Consider the following 20,969-nt stretch of genomic DNA (forward strand, 5'->3'; position numbering starts at 1 on the left):
GCGGGCGTATAAAAAAATCTTCTTTTCTGATTCTCAAAATTATTATAGAACAATGAATTTGATTATAATTTTTACATAATCAGACTTGAAGAATTTTTCATATGTAAGTTAAGGATTTAAGTTCTAAAATATATCTAATGTGATTTTCCAAACAGTCTGCAATTATATTAGCTTTTAAAGGCTTCCAATCTAAATGCAGAAAATCCATAGAGTTTATTTCTGTTATTGTATCAATTTGTATCTGAATATGACTTCTTAACCATATGTAAGAATAAGAAAAATTTAAATGTAAGGTGCTTAAAAATAACTAATATATATGCAGATAAACAGATAAACATTTAATCTTTTGTAATTAGTATCACATGATTGGACGCAGTAATGTTTCATTCTTAGTGTCCAGGGAAAAGTTAATGACCTTGATATGACCTTTCCTCTAATATAAAACGGTCAAAAACAATCCAAATGATACCATCACGTAGTAATATTGTCTTGGTTCTGTGAAAATTTCATTTATTTTTAAATACAAATGTACAAGAAATACATTTTTATGAGAAGAATCCTACACAGTAGAACACATTGTTTTTTTTTATCTTGTTCGAATTGTATATGCTAGATCAAATATAAGCTTTTTGGGAAATTCAAATTCAAATTCATTGACCAAGGGAGAGAATTAGTATTATATTTATTAAAATTATGAATTTTAAGAACAGTAATGAAAATATGTGAAGTGGACAGAAAATTATATATTATAAAGATGTAAATACTGAGACTATAATTTTCAAGATACGGAATCTGCCATTTACCCCAAGAGAATAAATTGAAAGACAATATAAAATGATAAATACGAATCGCTGTAGCTTATTAAAATTGGAAAAAAAAACATGCAATTGAATGAATGTACGATTATCCTTGCGCAATGAAATGTTATAATTCTTTGAACTGATTACGTATATGATAATGTGCTGTAGATTAAAGTTTATTAAATTTAAAATTGAAAGACACATTACTTTTAACTCCAAAAAAGTATACCATAATAAGCAAAACCTTTAAGAGTGCAGTGTTTGATAGTTGTTAAGACGAAATACTAGTAATCAAATTTGAAAAAAGAATAGAACAAGGTATGACTGAATACTTTGTAATTTGCATGCATATAAAAATTGCTGATTTGCTGAACGCAATTCATATACATGGACTGTTAACCCCATGATATGGAATTGGAATCCGTTTAAGATCGGCAATTCAGGTTAAATGCATGAACACGAATAGATTGACGCATTAGAAACAAGTTAATTTGTTTAAAACATCAAAGCCCAGCGTAGATTTTCGAGCACAACCTATGTTAAACCAAACAAAAGGTTCGTGAACGAAGTCCCCCCCCCCCCCTACACCATGCCACTTATACAAACGGTAATTGACTTATGTATTTAAAATTTAAAACCAAATTTCTTCAATTGTCCAATTGATTGGAATACGTTTTTGTAATTTTTTTCATAAACCGTAATTTTCCCCAAGATTCTCGAGTATTTTTTTTTCTTAATCTATGAATGAATTAGTCAGTTTATGCACATGCAGTTGAAAGGATCAGAGTACTAAACCGGTCTTTTCTGGAAACATGTCCAGGTACTAGTATCTCTGTTCTGATTTTTTTCTTTGTCGGTTATTATTTGCAGATTAAATAATGTAAGTTTATTGATTTATGATATCTTATGTCAGAGGCACATCCCCTGTCAATATAAATATTAAAACAGAAGTATGTCCAATTTCTGAACTGTCTGAAAACTCAGGAAAGGGTTAGCACTTTCAACTCATAGTCATCATTTTCGTATGTGAATGTTTTACTACACACTGAATTGTCAACGGATTTTCCATTATTTCTTGATCAAGACATGGAGCACACGGCAGGGGATGCTTACTACTCTTTGGTACCTAATCCTACCTACGATGTTTTAGAGGTCCGTGTGCGTTCTGCTCCTATTTTTTATTGTTTAATGGACTTTTGAGCTTGAATTCTTTAATTCGTTATCTCCATATGTGTCATTCTATTTATTTGACCATCGAATAGGGGTTTATTTTACATCGTTTCATTTACAGGCATATAAATATTTCGTTTTTATTTTGTAAATTCATTTTCTAAATTTTATATAAATTTCTTGCGTTTATTTTACATGAACATTGATCAGTTTGAAAAGAAAAAGTTACAGATGTTAACAGTAATTTAACGTCCTCTAGAGAACTTTTCACTCATATGGAGACGCCATCATCATTTGCCGATGGAGAGCTCCAAATTTTGTTCCATACTCGGCGCTTACGGTCATTGAGCAGTGGGGGATCTTTTTCGTTCTAACATCGATCTACTGTGGCATGGAACTTCGAATTAGGTTTATACAGTCTCATTCGAAGTACCGGTGTCCACGTCCCATATATATAGTGGGATTCCAACCTGTCACATGGAGGATCAACTCCTTAATTCGCCACTCCAGAGCAAATGCTCTAACCACTGCGCTTGTCTTATATTTTTGGAGTTTTTTAAGTGAAAGGAAACATGCCAGTAGCACGTTCAGTTTACAGGTTTTTTTTTTTTTTTTTTTTTTTTTAATAAGCTATTCTTGTAAGATATGCTATTGCAATATTGAGAAATGTCGTCAATCATATCACTGAAGTATAGATACTTAGATCACGTGTAATTTTACCACATCTTGTGATTTAGGTTGATCTAACGCCAAGTTTCCATTCAGATGCTGTTTCAATAAATATCGGGATTAAATTTTCATAAGATATACCTTAACTTTATTGTGAATTAGGTTTTTTTTTCTATTTATGTACATGTTGTTACGGATGCTTTAGGAAAAACAACACGCAACTTTCTGTTTTTCTGATTGGATCTACAGTTTAGTTACCCGAGGATTTTCCTAATTCTAAGGTATAAGCTATGTACTTCTTTAAAAACTGTATTAAGGAATAACTGTCTTATTATTCGATTTCATGATGTGATCAATCGATGGGCTTGCATGATAATTTGCATAAACGCCGAAGGCGAACGCAAGCCAATCGATTGATTATCGTCAAGAAATTGAAAAATCTGACAGTTATTCCTTATATTTACATGCTTTTGATTCCGCGAATCCACGTGCTGCAAGCCCTGCTTCTGTCTAGCTATTTGTCCCGCCCTCCACGTGATTCTTTTTTTAATCGCGCCTATTGATGAACTAAAACATTGATGGGGAAATAAAGTACATTTACAATTTGTAATTTTATCGTGAACAAAGACATTTGAAATGTTAATATTAATTGTTATTTATACTTTCCTACGTACGTTTTAAAATATTTTAAATAGTTACTGGAGTGAAATATTGCATTGCTAGCAATTTTGATACATGAATAACAGTTTTTTCTTTAGTTATGAAAATTGTTTAAAATTGACACGCAATTAAATTTTTTTGAGATAATTTTTATAGAGGCATATTCTGAATGCAGGTTACATAATAATTATTAAATCCGACCCAGTGATGTCTAACTCATATCTTATCTACCTTAGTGTATAATAAAAACAAGGTTACGTAATTCTATTTCGCTGAATTTTGTCTTTTAATTCATGCAAATACAACATTTTTTTGGCAAAAACAGGTTTACGTAATGAAAATGTTGTACATTTGAAGCAACTCAAATAACTTTGTTTTTTTTTTTTTTTTTAAATTTCGTTTTTAGTTATAGAAATGCACATGTACATGTAGTATTAACGGAAAAGTTAAAGGTCATGGAATTAAATTAAATATAATACTTTTCTTAATCTTCCATCGCAATATTGAAGTAAAATCTTTCTACTTCGATACCTTATGTGATGGTACAGAATTTCATTTGAAATTTTTTATTTTTAAACAGGAAAATAATGAAAAAGTGGAAAAAAAGATCTACATTTGACAAGTTAAAGTATAAATTGATAAATATGAATCATAAAAACTCAATTAGTTGTCCTAATCGTTGGTTACCAATAAAATTTTAAATACTGCAGTGTAGACGCTTGCACCTAGAAATAAAATTGTTTAATTTATTCAGGACATTTAAACTAACAATAGACGTAAGAATATGTGTTCCGTGGTGTTCTTGAGTGTAGATGTGTTGGTGTGTGTAATAGTGCATGTTACTCGATCCGGTCTTATAACAATGCTTTGTAGTATTTAAAGGATTTTGAATACGAAATACAAGGTGAATGTACCGAGATTTTAAGGATAAATCATTGAAATGCACATCTTGGGGTTGGAAGTGGAGAGTTCAGTGAAATGGGTTTGAATTTTGTATGAATATGTATATTATGTATATGTTTCATAATGGTTATAAAATATGTGTATTATCAAGGGCAGTTAGATAATAATTATATGCAAATTAAGTAATTTGAATTGTTTACAAGTCTGTTTTACAATGATTGTACACGTGGGGATACCACACTGAAAGATTGAAGACCGTTTGGTGAGTTGCTTAGTCATTAATATTCAACAACTGCATATGTAAAATTGCGCTTAAGACTTAAAATACTATAGGTTATAAAATTTGTACTAATCCATTTTTAGTCTATGAAGGTTAAAATTTAATTCATGTAATTTTGCTTTTCCTCAATAAGGAATATTTATTTGTACACAATTTTATTCTTTGCAAGGGTAAAGGAAGCCATATTTTCTTTTCATAGAGAAGATTTGTTGTAAGACAGACGCATAATTAAAAGAGCAGTAACTCTTTAAGTAGATTGTATAACAATTTTATTACTCTTTTTTCAGATATATGAATATTTTAGGAATGACTCTAATTCTTGGCTAAATTATTCGATTGTAACCTGGTTTTGATCTGTTTACGCTTTACAATCCGCAAAAGATTAGATGAAAAGAAATTAGATTGAAAGTTCTTTTTTCTATTAAATTATATTTGCAACGATTAATATAACATATGTATTCATAGCAGAAGATAGTTCAGCATGTCCAGTAGTGAAGAGAAAAAGGCACCTCCAGAAAATGAACCAGTATCTACACCACAGTTGAATAGCGAGATTAATGAAGTATTGATACCTAATGAAAGGGCCATTGAGAAAGAATTTATTCCCCCCGACGGTGGCTGGGGTTGGGTTGTTTGCGTTACGTCCCTCTTGACAAATGGTACAACTTTCAGCATGCTCAACACTTTTGGCATAATATACGTGTATCTAATCAAGGAATATGCCAGGGGAGATCATTCAGTTGCTTTCAAAACATGTAAGTAACAAAGTTTTCACTAATTAAATTTATAAGCAAATCACATAGCAATTAGGAATCCGATGTGTTTAACCGTTATCGTCAAAGAATAAAATTGGTTTTTCCAACGCTATTTTTATTAAATTCATTCTAATTTTTGTAAACATTTATAACTGTATATAATTTTAAATACAACTTTTAAATTTTTTTTATTGACTTTTATTTCACAGCATGGGTAGGATCAGTCTGTATAGGTGTAACATTTTTGATGAGCACGTTTGCCGGTATATGCAATGACCACATAGGAATCCGACCAACAGCATTTTTTGGAGCTTGCTTAGGGATGATCGGCCTCTTCTCTAGTGCTTTTATCACACAACTGGAGCTCCTATACCTTACGTATGGCCTCCTCCTCGGGATTGGTGGAGGCTTTATTTATTCAACCTCTTTGGTCATTCTTGGACACTACTTCGTAAAGCATATGGGTATTGTGAATGGAATCGTGACGTTTGGAAGCTCAGTCTACACAATAGTTTTGTCTGTTATTCTGCCAATTGTTCTGGAATCGTTTGGAATCAAATATACTTTTCTTTTTCTTGGAGGGTTATATTGTATCCTTTTACCATGTAGTCTAACTTGGAAGCCATTGTTCCACACAGGAAGAAACAAGACCTTTCAGTTAAAACTGAAAGGCGGCTTTCAGTAACTTTTAAGTGGCCATTCAGCAACTGAATGGCACATACATTTCAGTGACCTTTCAGTTGCCTTTCAGTCACATTTCAGATACCTTTCAGTCACCATTCAGCGGACACATTTCCGTCAACTTGAAGAGAAAAAGGCACCACCAGAAAATCAGTGACCTTTCCATCAACTTTCAGTGAAAAGTGACCTTTCTTTCGACTTTCAGTGACCTTTCTGTCGTCTTTCAGTGACCATTCCGTCGACTTTCAATGACCTTTCTGTCTTTCAATGACCTTTCCGCCACCTTTCAGTGATATTTAAGTCTCAATTTAGCAATTTTTTCACTAGCGTATTATTTTATAATCAGATATTTTTCCTTAACAAGGAAGCAATATTTTTAATAAAGATTTATTATTCAATCTTAATTGTGTTTTTTTTTATATCGTGATCAAATCACCTTAAAATATATCTAAGTAATTATTTTAATTTTATAAAATATGTGAGACTTATTCAAAATGATTTTTTAATTTTCTAGTTACATTTAGAAAACAAAAATTCTTCAAGTGATAAAAAATGATGATCCGATAACCGATTAAAAATTTAAATATATGCATAACATTCTGTAGTGCTTATACGTGTATTTTTTCATGGAAATATATAGTTTTGATTGATGAGACAGAATTTATATTATTTAAACCATTTCTGGAAGATGGCAAGTATTACTGACCAATTTCGTTTCTTAATTATGTCATTGTCAAAACTGCAGGATATTTAGTTTCTGAAAGACATTATTTTAAATTCATTTTTAATTACAAGAATAAATAAATCGTTTATACATGCCTCTTGTAGAAAAAAATATAGTAGATTTTAGCTTTCTAAATGATATTGATTTAATAAAATCATTCTACTAAGTTTCTAGATAGAGAATTTACAATGAAACAGGAACAGGTGCCCGTCGCTGATAATTGTCATCATCCCGATGGGAGATGTGTAATTTTAGTCTGTCACACAATCCGCGCAACTAACATAGAATATACAAAAGATATACAAGATATATACACATCGTAGCTCCTCGATACAACAGGTGAACTGATTGTTTCATCGATTTCTATAAATTAATTGATTTTAAATCCTCATTTCTCAGCAAGAAGTTGTAGCGTAATCGATAAGGTCGCGGACACCTAAGCAGGAGATCAGGGTTCCATTCTGGGCGTGGGAGCAATTTTTTTTTTCTTGTATTAATTTTTTTCCTATTTTTTTTTATTCGGAATTAGATACATTTAATGCTATTATGCCAGGAAAAAGTGAAATAAATTTTTTAGGTAAAAAAATAAGCTGATTATTCAATAAAAAGATTCAACTGAATGAGAAAGGGTTATATTGTATCCTTTTACCATGTAGTCTAACTTGGAAGCCATTGTTCCAAAGAGAGACTAGAATTTCTCGTGTAGATACAAACGAAAGAGAGCAACATGGGGATGGATGTTGCAATTGGGCAAAGAAGTACTTGAATTTGAACATTTTTAAAAGCCGTGCATATCTTACCTGGTTTTTGGGATTCGGCATAGCTTTATTCGGATACTTTGTGCCCTTTGTACATCTAGTAAGTATAGTCTTTGTACAGTGAATACTATGTAAAGTACATCAGTGCTTAAAGTCTGTATTTTAATGATTAGTTTTTTTCTAAGCAGATCATAACTAAAGCACAGTTTTTTTAAAATATGACTTTTAATATTGAAATGAGATAATAATATTCCTCTTAAACGAATGCGGTGTTTTGTACAAAGATTTTGTGACCGTTACTTTATGGAAAAAAAAAACGTTCTTAGGCCGACTACATCCCTTCTATATATTGGTTGCAGTGTGGTCAAATTTTCTCACATTACTGTACCGAAATGTGTTTTAGACAGAAAATTAGAGTGGATACCGCTCTTTCTTTGTAAGAATTCGTGAGTTTTGAAAAACTTCTATTTGTCAATATTTTTTGAATTTGGGTTCTCTTTCCCCAACCCCCCTCTCCTCGGAGATTTCTTGGGTGGGACATAATTTCGTAAGTTCCATCCGAGTAGAAGATGTGTCGTCCAGGCATCATTTCTACATTTTTTTCGGACATCATCAGCAAGTTCAAATTATCTTGCTCCTAGAATCTTAAACAGGAGTAAAGACTCTGATTTCAGAATTTAATAATCAATTAAGGTCACTTCACGAAGTTTGAATTTAGTCAGGAATGAAGGACATAATTTTGAGTGAAATAGGAAGTACAGATCTTGTGAAGTTAAGGCTTTTATTTGCCTTTACATGATTGTGTACTAACATAAATTGAGTATCGATGACATATTATCTTCTTTCATTTAACATATAGTCAAAAATAATTGTTGATACTATGTTTTAAGGCCAATGTCTTCACTTTTACTTTTGAAAACCTATTTATTAATTTTATGTTAAACATACTCAAGACGTCTTTCCCAAATCCAATGCATTTATTCTGATCACTTGCATGCAAGTTACTTCGGGTGTTGGAAGATTAGTGTTTGGAAAAATAGCTGACTTGAAATTTATAAATCGAATTTACATGCAGCAATGTGCTTTCGTAGTGACAGGCTTCGTAACAGCATGTATTCCATTTAGTGCCAGTTTTGAAGGACTAGTGGCTATTTGTCTCATTATGGGCATTTGTGACGGAATAAGTGTATGTTTATTAGGTCCTATTGCCTTTGACCTTGTTGGTCCGCAAAATGCTTCACAGGCTATTGGATTCATGTTAGGTGGATTTTCTATTCCGTTTACTGTTGGCCCTCCTATTGCAGGTAAGAAAACATTATGTCTGTAGGTATGTGAATGTATTTGTATTTGTAAACTTTAAAAAAAAAAAAACTCTGAATTTTTAATATTAATAAATTCATCATAAATTCGTTTATTTAACAAAATAAAGCTAGCTTTACCAGGAATAATTTTCAGCCATAACGTTAATCTTTCAATGACCGTCATGCAAACCCAAGCAAAATAATATAATTATTTCTTTTACTTTTACAAAATAAATTATCGTTCTCTTTTTTAACTCATCGAAAGATTAAAATATTTGAAGTGTTACTTAGAATCGTACTCTATATATTTCCATTTATATTTACTTTCTCTGTGATAACTCTTTGGAAGTAAGTGGAGTTTATACCTTGATAATTCTACGAATATGTAAATCAGGCAGATCGATAGGTCAAGAGCTAAGGAGACCTTAAATGAATGTAAAGCTCGTGCACGTCTGTCTTTGCGTCTGATGCTAAGTAGGCAAAATATGAATGAAAATCTCTTGCGGTTGTCTTTGTGTTTGAAGTCAGTGGGTGAAGTCTATTGCAATTGACTTGGGAGTCCTCGTGTAATTTAATCTATTAGTCTAGAATTTTAAAATGTAATTAAATTTTTCCCGTACTCTGTTTTTTAAACTTTAATGTGTGTTTTGATATGATTAAAAATATATGCTTGTAATTTATGAAAAAAAACCAAACGAACAAACACAAACAAATACAAACAAAAATATCACAGTACATGTATCATTCTTGTAGGTTTGCTCTACGATCATCTACACACATATGACATAGCATTTGTCACTGCCGGTGCCCCGCCCATAATTGGCGCGATTGTTATGTGTTTCATCCCAAGAAAGGCAAGATTTTAATATTCAATTAACAAGTTATTAATCTAAAAGTCAATATTTCTTTTCTTTTATAAATATTATGTGTTTCATCCCAAGAAAGGCAAGATTTTAATATTCAATTAACAAGTTATTAATCTAAAAGTCAATATTTCTTTTCTTTTATAAATATATTCGAAAGACTGGTACATTTATGCAATAGTTTTGTATAAAGCAGTTTCTTTTGCAGAAAAGTTCGGAGACAAAAGAAGCACGCGCATCTTTTATTTCCATGGCGGATGTGTATCAGGCCAATATAGATAAATCAGGTGAGATAAATGTACATCAAGAGTAAGGCCATTAGATTCTGTTCTCCTTTTGTATTTATTATCCTATATGTTGTTACATAACATCATATAATCATTGCAATGTTGACCATAATATAAAATGCTATATTTTCTGACAATGTATATCATAGAAGTGAATATATATACACAAGTTCGTATTCAATTTCAAGCATCAAAATAATATTTTGTTGATGAACCTATCCACAAAATTTTTTCTAGAACCTAGAATAATTTGAGTAATGATACATGTAGTGACTGTGAAAGAATTCTCCAAATATATTCTAATTTCACATTACAATATTTATCTAGAATTGGAACTAAAAGTTGGAGCGTCCGATCAGATAAGAGACGAATTGCATGAAGAGGAAAAGAAGCTTTTAGATTCATCAATCAATGATGTAATATTAAAAAGAAAAGGTTCTATAGGATCTAATGAAAACATAGACAGCGCATCAAGACAGAATTCTGAGCTTTGTTTAAAGAATGGATTTACACCTTAATGGGAGTTAAGGGAAGTTGACGAATGAAAATATGTTATTCTGATTTCTATTGCAAAACTTTGCGCATTTGAATCAAAGGACGTCAGGTTTTCAGGTTAGAGTGCTAGTAATCTTAGGACATGGATGTTCAAGTGCTATATAATTTTTAATATGAAATGTTTACAGAATAGATTTGTGAAAGATTAGTGAAGTTGCTAAGATGCATTGAGAGGAAAAATAAAGTTTTATAGAAATGATATTACTTAAATACATGAGAAATAAATTTTGTTTTTATTTGTAAGCTCTCTAGCCATTTAGGAAAATAATTCACTATGTGAAAAAATTCTTGTTATATTGAAACTGGTACATTTATCTAAATTATGAATTTTTTGGAAAGTGACGAAGAAAATGTAAAAGTATTGATAATTGATAAGTAATTAATATTGACAGTAGTGAAGGAAAACCTCCAAGAGTATTGTGCAACAATGTATTCAGGAAGTGGTGTGAATCAGATGTGGATACTCAAAAATTCCAAAAAACTCTTGGACAATTTGAAATCACAAGATTTTACAAAAATCAACAGCTTAAAAACTTACCACTTTTCAACTTTATGCACAACCATTCCCCACGATAAATTAAAGTCCAGGCTTTTTGATATCACCGACAGGTGCTTTTTCAATAAAAATGGTCCTCGTAAATTTACTTGTCTGGTCATTGGTCATTTGCAAAATTATTTTGTTAAAACACATTTTGATTGCACACACAAGTACTGTGAAATTGACATCGAAAAGATGCTCGAGTTTTTGATTGACAATATCTGTGTGGTTTTTGGAGACCAGGTTTCCAACAATCTATTGGAAGGTCGATACAATATATCCTGTTGAGCTTGAAATAAAAGAGGTAGAATAATAGAAGTCTGACACATCTGTTTCATACTTGGATATTTTACTTGACAAAGACGTTAATGGTAATGTATCAACCAAGCTCTTCCTGATAAACGATATGACTTTAACTTTTCTATTTTCAACTTCCCTTACTTATGCAGCAATATACATTCATCACCTGCATTAAGACGTTTATATATCTCAGTTGATTCGATACGCAAGAGCCTGCTCTACACATGAATAATTTCTAAAACGAGCTAAATTATTGACAAACAAGTTGATGAAACAAGAATATTAGCAGTCTCCTTTAAGGTCATCATTACTCAAGTTCTTTGGTCGATACAATGACCTTGTTCGCCAATACAATTTATCATTGAGTCAAATGCTGAATGACGTTTTTCATACTTATTGTTAGTCAATTATTTATTCCTGAACTGACGACGAATTTTTCCGTTATTCCCCGATCATGACAAGGAGCACACGGCGGGTGTGACTGGTCAGCAGGGGATGCTCACTACTCCATGGCACCTGATCCCGCCTCCGATGTTTTGGAGGTCCTTGTTTGCTTTGCTCCTGTTTTGTATTGTTTTATGGACTTTGATATTGAATACTGTTCGTTATCTCCATATTCGGCATGTATTACGGAATAAATCTATCCATTTAATACTGCTTCAGGGTCAACCATGAGTTTTCCTCTTATTGTTGAACCCAGATTCTTTAAAACCTCAAAGTCAATAACACGAGTCACAATTGTGTAGTTTTATATAGATTTATCATGGATTTAACTTTTACATGAGTTTGGGATGTTTCCACCGCTGAAATCTGATTCCAACTGACAGTAATTTTCAACAAAAAAAAAAAAAAAAAACATAAATACTGAATGAAGAAAGAGGAATATAAAACGATTCACATAATAACGTATACCAAAGTATAAAAGGAAGTAAGTATCAAACAATTATTGAGTGAATGGTAACATTTTAGTGACATGTATATATTAGAATTAAAAATGAAAGATCAAGTGTCAATGAATATAAACAGAGGTCAATCAAGAGATTATAAATGAGATCAATTTTTGACTCTGCTTTAGGTAGGATTAAGGATGTACAGTATTAACACTAGACAAAATTGCTAATGCACCACTAAATAAAAGTACTATTTTACTTTTAAAACGTGTGCAAAAAATGAAGCAATTAATGTCAAAATTCAATTATAAGTACAGTGTTGATTGAAGCGTGACCATTTAAAAGAAGAAATGAAATTTGGAGGAATAAATTTTTATTTTTTTTCGTCGGTATTTTGTAATTTTGAAATGTATAGATTTGTTTTTGTTTTTATTTAAATATTGAACTGATGCAGAGTTGCCTGAGAAACTATTTATTATTTTTGGCCTAAAATATTTTAAACCTTTTTTAAGAGAAAGCTAGAAAACAAACATGCACCCCAATCCCCACCCAACACACACACCCTCCCTCACACACAGAGATCGATCGATCGATCGATCGATCGATCGAGAGAGAGAGAGAGAGAGAGAGAGAGAGAATCTAATTCTTTATGATTACATTGAATAAATTTTTTTTTTATTTCAGCAAACCCTACATATATTCTTTTCTTTTAAAACACAGATATAACAGCCTTTTTTTTTTTTATTAATATCCCCTCTTAATTGAGTTGTAGCCGAGGGGATGACACAATTGTGTGTGGGTATGTTTGTTTGTGGGTGATCGAGTTATTGCTGAGGGAAAGGAAGCGACGTAATTTGCATTGGAATTTGATTTTGAATTCTGCTTTGATTAATCATTTACAGATTCACTCTTTGTGAGTGCTTTGTGGTGCCATTGTTTTCTTTTAAAACTGTGATATTGCAGACTTTCCTTATTAAAAAAGAGAAAAGAATTAAAGGAAAACAAACACAAGCAGAGAGAGTACTTTATTATGCTAAGACAGGCGCGTATTCAGAATGTTTTTTCCTGAGGGGGGAGGGGGGTCCGCCCCAGTCAAAAAAATTTTTTTTTGAAATTTCTTGACAAGCAAAAACAAAAAAACAAACACCTAAACTTGCCCAAACGTCAAAAACCTATTTCGTGGCGGGGAGGGGGGGGGGGTCTATGGCTTCTATTGCCTCAAATCTTTCACTTTTCACACCTATTCGCGTTCACCGGGGGGGGGGGGTGGTCAGCGTTTTCCAAGGGGGGTCCATGATAACTTTTTTCTTGCTTCAGTATATACATTTTTTAACCTTGTAAATTCCAGGGGGGTTCTGACCCCCCCCCCCCCCCCCCGAACCCCCTCTAGATCCGCGCATGTAAGATATATCCATTACGAAGTGTCGCAATAGATAGTAAAAGTGACTGGTTAATCATAATGATCCATGCAATGCATATACATATATAATGCAATATAAACTGGTTACCATGCAGTTGTATTAAAGGCTACAGAAAGCACATAGCAAAGGTTGACTGATGATCAAAAGATGTATATTGTCTTAAAGCAAACAAGAGTGCAAATTAGAGGAAATAAAGAATGACAACATTGAACATTTACATGAATTATTGACTGTGCAAAGATAGATGTCATTAATAAAAACAATTACATGAGGTATTGAGGTGCACACAGTGTAGTATTTGTAAAAGGATTAATTAAAATAAGACTTTAATCTCATTATTTAAAAAAAAATGAAATGATAGTGATACATTCCACGGATGATTTGTTCATGCTTTATGAGATGCATATAATTCTGCAATCTATAAGTACTGAGTATGTGTGAAATAAAATCAAAATCCTGAAAGTACTGGGAAGCGCTAAGCATATTGATTTGAAATCCATCAGAATTATTTTGATTTAAATTTCCTGTTGTATTGAATTTTAAGCAATATTTTGACAGTGTGACAGCGCTTGGGTGAGCAAGTTGTTTGGAACATAATCAAATATGTTAGTCCTGAAAACTTCGCGTTGGATTATGAAATTCAACATTGTCTTATGTCTTTTTTTCTTCAGTCAAAAAATCAATCAATATCACATACATGAAATTGCAAGAAGATATTTCTCCGTGTAAAAATATTTTCTTTCCCCATCGCCTTGTAGGAATCTATTAGAGGTAATATTTGAGTATAAATTGCTATTTATTGGAAGGGAGATGGTAATCGAGTTTTCCGATGAAACTTTTAGAGTTTAAATGTAGCGATACAAATGCTGGAAAATGTATAATTTGAAATAAATTTGAACACTTGAAAATGTTGCTAAAATTCCTCTCATTTGCAGTCAACACTGAAAGCTAAAATCCTCTGGTGATTATTTTTAATCACAAATTCATTCCGCGTTTACGAGTGTTTCAAATTGAAGATTGGCAACATGTTTGTAACATCGTCATGTGACAAAACTCTATGTAGATGAAATGAGCATCCGTAGAATTAACGCTCTTTTTGTCAGATACATTTAATAGGTAAATAAACATTTGAGTATAAAACTGCTATATTGATCTTTCGTCGCTATCCTTTAATCTCTGATTTTCAAATACATGATTTATGGCGTATTTGCAGTAACATTTGTGTTGATATCACAACATGTTTACTCATTTGTAAATATTACTCTTTTAGAATACAAAAATTTACACTTTTCTTCCCTGAAATAAAAAAAATCACTAAACCCCTAAAGCATTTTTGACTTTTGTTAAAATAATTTAAAATGCTTCAATATTTTTTTTTACGGACGCTTGATGCTTTACACCATTCTTTACTTGGTTACTATTTGAAAAGGAATACGGAAAATAATTGCTCATTATTTTTCTGCTTTTTCAATGATAACTAATTCAAGAGACCAAGAAAGAAAATATATGCAAGTATTGATCTCAAGTATTAATAAATCTTCATGAAGATATACAACATTGTTTTATTCTGTTTTTATTTAGTCTTCATTAAAAATCGGCAACACAGCTGAGATACATTTTTACATAAGCTATTTCTTCCTTATAGTTTCCTACTACAAGTATTAAACTGTTTGCTTAACATTACATATGCCCTATTCCTGTCTAATGCATACAAAAAATTAGGTCTTTTGAAAAAACTTAAGTTTAAAATAAATCGAAAAAGCCTTTCACTTATGTATACTTCATTTATCCGTCCCCAACTTGAGTACGCTTCAGTTGTATGGGGTGGTTGTCTATCCATCGATTCTGAAAAATTAGAGAAATTGCAACTACACGCAGCTCGGATTGTTACTGGACTAACTATGATTGCCTCTAGAGACTCTTTGTATTTTGAAACAGGCTGGGAACCACTCAGCGACAGACGCAAGATCCAAAGATTAAATACCATGTACAAAATTCACAATGATTTAGTACCAGATTACCTATCTGAGATTATACCTGATATGCGATGTAATGCTTCTGCATATACAACAAGAAACTCACAAAATTATAGTATACCTGTATGTAAATTGCAAACCTACAAATCATCATTTGTACCAACTGTTATAAATGAGTGGAATTCCTTACCGTTAAATACCAGACTTTCGAGCTCTTTGTCTGTTTTCAAAAGTAAAATTAAACAAAAAATAACAGAAGCTCCGCCATATTTTAATTTTGGTAAAAGACGCAACAATATACTGCATACACGGCTTCGGCACAATTGCGTGCTAAACGCTGATCTTTATAGATGTAATATAATATCTAGTTCATTATGTTCCTGCGGTAAGGTAGAAAATACACATCATTATTTTTTCTCGTGCCCTAACTACAACGAGGCCAGGAAAGAGTTTTTCGATAAGTTCTTGAGATTTAATAAAGTCCATATTGTTGACATTCAGACTTTACCTTGGGGGGATACATCACTCAGTATTGCTGAAAATGAATATCTATTTTCTATTGTACATTCTTATATTCAGCATTCTGGTAGATTTAACTGATTGTACACATTTTTAAAAAAACTATTTGTATAAACAATAATGTAGCAGTCTATATATGTCCACAATGAGAGTTTATTTAATTTACTTGATATTTATTTTGTACAAACTGTTGAACACTTCTAATTCATCCTGTTATAATATCTCATGTAGGGAGAGGGCGATTTAAGTTTTTAGAACTTGTGCCCAATCCCATTGTATATATTTTGTGCAATAAAATATGTTCAAAATCAAAAAATCCTGTCCATTGCTAATTAAGAACGTTAATTAAGGCTTTAGCATTTTTCGCCATATCCTGCAAACTACACACACAGTTTTAAAGTACAATATTCCGAGAAATAAGTTCTACTATTTGAATGGATTCGTTGAAAACACAACCACCACATGCCCTACATGTCTGTACAGTCACTGCCTTTGCAGAAACTGCCTTTCCTTTCGAATTATTTACATAATATGTTTTACTCATATGATACAAGTATAGAGTACAACACAAGTAAAGACATTAAAAAGACAGTCCATGAAAGCATTGCAGTCTGTTGCTAATTGATAATTGATACTTAGATGCGAAAATCAACTTCACTGATAGCTCTCAGCATGGTGCAAGGTGTTAAAGGAAAGCTTGTTTTAGTTACATTGCCTGCCTAGATCGCATGACTATGTTGGGTCAACATTGGCAAAAGGTTGTATGGTTGGCGTTGGGGGAACAACGTTGGACCAACGTTGGACCAATGTTACCATGCCAATCTTCTCGACCTTGACAGAATTCCTATGTTCGCCCAACGTTGGTCCAACATTAGCAAATTCCATTCATTTTACTTTCCAAGGAAGGAGGGATGTTGATGTTGGCCCAACGTTGGCCCAATGTTCGTAATACACCCTTAAAGAAAGTGTCTTTTAAAGTTGGTAGTAGAATGTTGGCCCAACGTTGGTCCAATGTTTGTGATATATCCTTAAAGAAAGTGTCTTATCGAGTTGGTAGTAGTATGTTGGCCCAACATTGGCCCAATGCTTGTAATACACCCTTAAAAAAGTGTCCTATCAAGCTAGTAGTGGTATGTTGGTCCAACGTTGGCCCAATGTTTGTAATACACCCTCAAAAATGTCTTATCAAGTTGGTAGTAGTATGTTGGCCCAACGTTGGCCCAATGTATGCACGAATGTTCTTTTGTTTAGGTGTTTCAAAGATGGGATATTTATATTGGGCCAACGCTGGCCCAATTATTATACAGCCAACTAAATGATGGTATCAATTTTAGCTGCTGAGCTTTGCGTTGGGACAACGTTGGTTTTACGTATTAATTTAGATGCACATTCTGAAATAATTCAGAGGACATTCTATATCCATGCTTTTAATTTGATGACTGTTTTGTTCAGATCTGATATTTTCAACATTTTAACTTTGAACTTAAGTGATCACAACACCAAAGAGTGTTTTATTATATTTTTTGAATTGTGCGCATGCATGCTTATTTATTTGAAATAAAACCCTTAAAATTATGATTTTTTTCATGAGCGTTTGATTCATGAGAATTTAGAGAAGACTGAATAAGTTCTCAGGAAAGATGTGAATGAAGCCTACTTATACATAAATCAAAATGACACAGCTTTATAATTAAATTGAAACATGATTTAGGCGTTCGCTAGAGTCGCGCGGCGATTAGAACACCAAACTGTGGAGTGAGCTGTCAGATTCAATTGCTCACAGGTGGTGATAGACTAAAAATGCAGGGCAAGTAAGAAGAAGTTAAATTCAAATTTGTTGATTATACAATTGCTATAGCTGCTTTTAGAAGCGATGTAAGTATATTTATTCTTATTTATTCAGGTTTACTGTTAAAATTGATTTGGAATTCATTCTTTTCAATGACATGTTTTTGCACACAAGCACTGTAGGGTTATGTAAATACAAATACATTTATATGTGTATACAGTTTGCAAATACATGTATTTCAAACTTTATTCACAATAACGTCTAGAGCTCATTAAAATACAATGATAAACAAGTTAAATAAGATCTTGCAAGTTGTTTCTATCTTATTCTAAAATGTCTATTACAGACACAATTGTAACAAGAAAATGAAGGTTTATAGATCAACATGCACTAAAAGTACAATACATCATTTTCTTGAAAAAAAATTCATTTGAAGTATTATTTATTAATTAGTTGGACCAGTAATTGTATTGTTTCTAGATTCTAATATCAAATTATTTTTGTACATTGTATTTTCAGTCAGAGACTGCAAGGAAAACAAATGTTGATGCAGTAAATACATTGTAACAATGAAATCGAAGAGCTGAATGAACATGATGAAGTACGAGTACGTATGATAAAGATCAAGATGAAGAAAACGGGAGGCGACGAAGGGAGGGAAAAAAGAGCGGGAATACAACAAAAGGACAGTGAGCCCTGATTAAGAATTTTAAATTGATAATTTGATTTTCATACTTAACCTCTATTGTCTATTTTAAAATTCATATTTGTAAATTAAGATTGAATTGATGTATATAAAATATTTTCACAGTGAATCATTAGTAATGTTTTCATTGAACATGTTCATGTATGCATAATGAATGGAAGTTGAATTGTGTATTATTTTTTTTTAAACAGTCATAAAATAGGTTTATGTAAAGAATCACTTAATCAACTGCAAATGTTTCTGTGTAATAACTACGTTGGCCCAACAATTTGCCATCTGACATTTCAACATAGGGCCAACGTTGGGCCAACCTAACCAACCAGTTGTTAAGGTTGGCTGTTAGTTGGCATACACTAATAACTTCGTTTGCCCAACAATATGCCATCTGACATTTCAACAAAGGCCAGCCAACGTTGGGCCAAATTAACCAACCAGTTATTAAGGTTGGCTGTTAGTTGACATACATTTGTACTTATGTTGGCCCAACAATATGCCAACATGTTGGACCAACGTTGGGCCGATGAGCAAAATTACCGTGGGCCAACGTAAGGTTACTAACTGTGGGCCAACGTTGGGAAAATCAAAGTACTGAAAGTACTGCTACGAGTTGATGGTATTGTTTGTACGTTGTTTAACATCCCTCTCGAGAATTTTCACTCATATGACTAGGCATCACCACTTGCCAACGTAGAGCTGCAAATTTTGCCCTATGCTCGGCACTTTACGGCCATTGATCAGTGATGGATCTTTTTTGTGCCAGCACATACTGCGACACAGGAGCTCGATTTATACGTTCTCATCTGAAGGACCGGTCGCCACGTCCCATAGTGGGATTCGAACGCACGATGTAAGGATCAGCTACTTACTGTTAAAATGAGTTGAGGTTACTGATACATATTTGGGTTATATGTGGTATGTGCTCTGATGAAAAAAATAAATAAAGCAGCTTTTCACACAAATATTTCAAACTAAGAGGACCAACCTTCAACAATATTAGAATAGGGAATTATAACTTACAAAGAGCGCAAATGAATAAAATCATTAAAATGCACAATAATATGCACATCAAATATTTTCACTATTTTCATAAATTGACATTTTCATTGCACATCAATATGTTTTATTTCTCGTGATTAAGCCACTCTTAAATTTCAAATCCTCTATTTTCATTGATATGCATATTACAAAATTCAAAATTTTGATTTGTTTAATATGGTTATTGAAATTCGGCTCCTCGTCTTTCAAAATTTGCATGTATATTTGATATTTTCTTGATTTAGCCTCTCGTGAAATTCAACTCCTTGTCTTGTATGGTCTTTGATATGCAAAAGAAATACTCCAATTCTCCCGATTTAGCTGCTCTTAAAATTCAACGCTTTTTGACTTTTAGTTGAAATGAACATTTTAATTTTATGTTTTTTTCGTTTGGTTTAGACACTCTTGAAATATATCTACCTGACTTCAATTCATTGATTTGCACGTGTAATAATTGAGCTCTTTTGTAATTCAACTACATGACTTTCATTGATAAATTCATGAAGGATTAATATTTTTATTCTTTTTGGCTTTTTGACTGAAGACTAAAACTTTATCACAATGGCATGGTATATTAATCGTTTACATAATATATTTGAATTTTCAGTCTCTTGATTAACATTTATAAACAAACATTTCTCATTTTATTTATGAATAACACCCGATTTAATCTTTCTGTATTTTTTTTTGGTTATTATTTTTTTTACTGTCTTCTGTACTTTAAATTCACTGTATCACATTGCCAGCATCTGATGGTAAGACACAGCTGTATATAGCAAAGGAACTCTCTTTCTAGAGAGACAATAAGATAAGAATCACAGGCATGTTAAGTGACCTTTACTGTATTTAAAACTTGCTGTGATGCAGATCTAAATTGTGGAAGACAGTGGTTCTTTTATTGTTTGCACAAGAAGTAATGGCATTTACATAAAAATATTTTATCAACTGGTACAGCTCATTTCTTCCCTTTCAGATTAATATTTGATTTACTTCGACTATCTTAACTAGGTGTTTCTCGCTTTGTTCAATGGCGTAGCATCGTTTTTGAAAGTGGGGGGGGCGCCAGCCAGAGAAAATTTTTTTTTACTTACCTGAAAAAGTTGACAAGCAAAAAAAAAAAAAAAAAAAAAAAAAAAAAAAAAATTAGTCGAAAATCCTATTTCGGGGGGGGGGGGGGGGGGGGGGGGTTGGGGGGGGGGGGGGGTTGGGGGGGTTAGGTGAACTTTTTCTCAGTGTCACCTACTTTAATTCTAATACTACATTTCCAGTACATCACTAAAAATGGGGGGGCCAACCAGGCTTTCAATTAACATTTCCTATAGTATAAGTAAGATTGGTGAAAAAAGTGGGGGGGGGGGGGGGGCAGGCCCCCCCTGGCCCCCCCGGTTG

The 20,969-nt window shown here is 32.5% G+C and overlaps 1 protein-coding gene across 1 annotated transcript; it reads left to right on the forward strand.

The window, feature by feature from the left end:
- Positions 1–3,911: 3,911 nt before the first annotated feature.
- LOC134277282 (monocarboxylate transporter 10-like) lies at positions 3,912–9,567 on the forward strand. Its single transcript, XM_062759597.1, has 7 exons — positions 3,912–4,292; positions 4,951–5,237; positions 5,447–5,918; positions 6,000–6,054; positions 7,252–7,500; positions 8,338–8,704; positions 9,455–9,567. Exons 2-7 carry the CDS (start codon positions 4,964–4,966, stop codon positions 9,565–9,567), a joined length of 1,530 nt encoding a protein of 509 aa, XP_062615581.1. The 5' UTR covers positions 3,912–4,292; positions 4,951–4,963.
- Positions 9,568–20,969: the final 11,402 nt, after the last annotated feature.

This window comes from Saccostrea cucullata, unplaced genomic scaffold, assembly GCF_032062105.1.
Source record: "Saccostrea cucullata isolate Sc308-1 unplaced genomic scaffold, CSIRO_AGI_Scuc_v1 ctg373, whole genome shotgun sequence".
Classification (NCBI taxonomy): domain Eukaryota; kingdom Metazoa; phylum Mollusca; class Bivalvia; order Ostreida; family Ostreidae; genus Saccostrea; species Saccostrea cuccullata.

Coding starts and splice junctions, on each gene's coding strand:
- LOC134277282 (XM_062759597.1), top strand. CDS start 4,964: ATGTCCAGTAGTGAAGAGAAAAAGGCACCTCCAGAAAATGAACCAGTA. Junction 6,055..7,251: donor GTCAACTTGAAGAGAAAAAG/GCACCACCAGAA, acceptor TTCAATAAAAAG/ATTCAACTGAATGAGAAAGG. Junction 7,501..8,337: donor TTGTGCCCTTTGTACATCTA/GTAAGTATAGTC, acceptor TATTAATTTTAT/GTTAAACATACTCAAGACGT.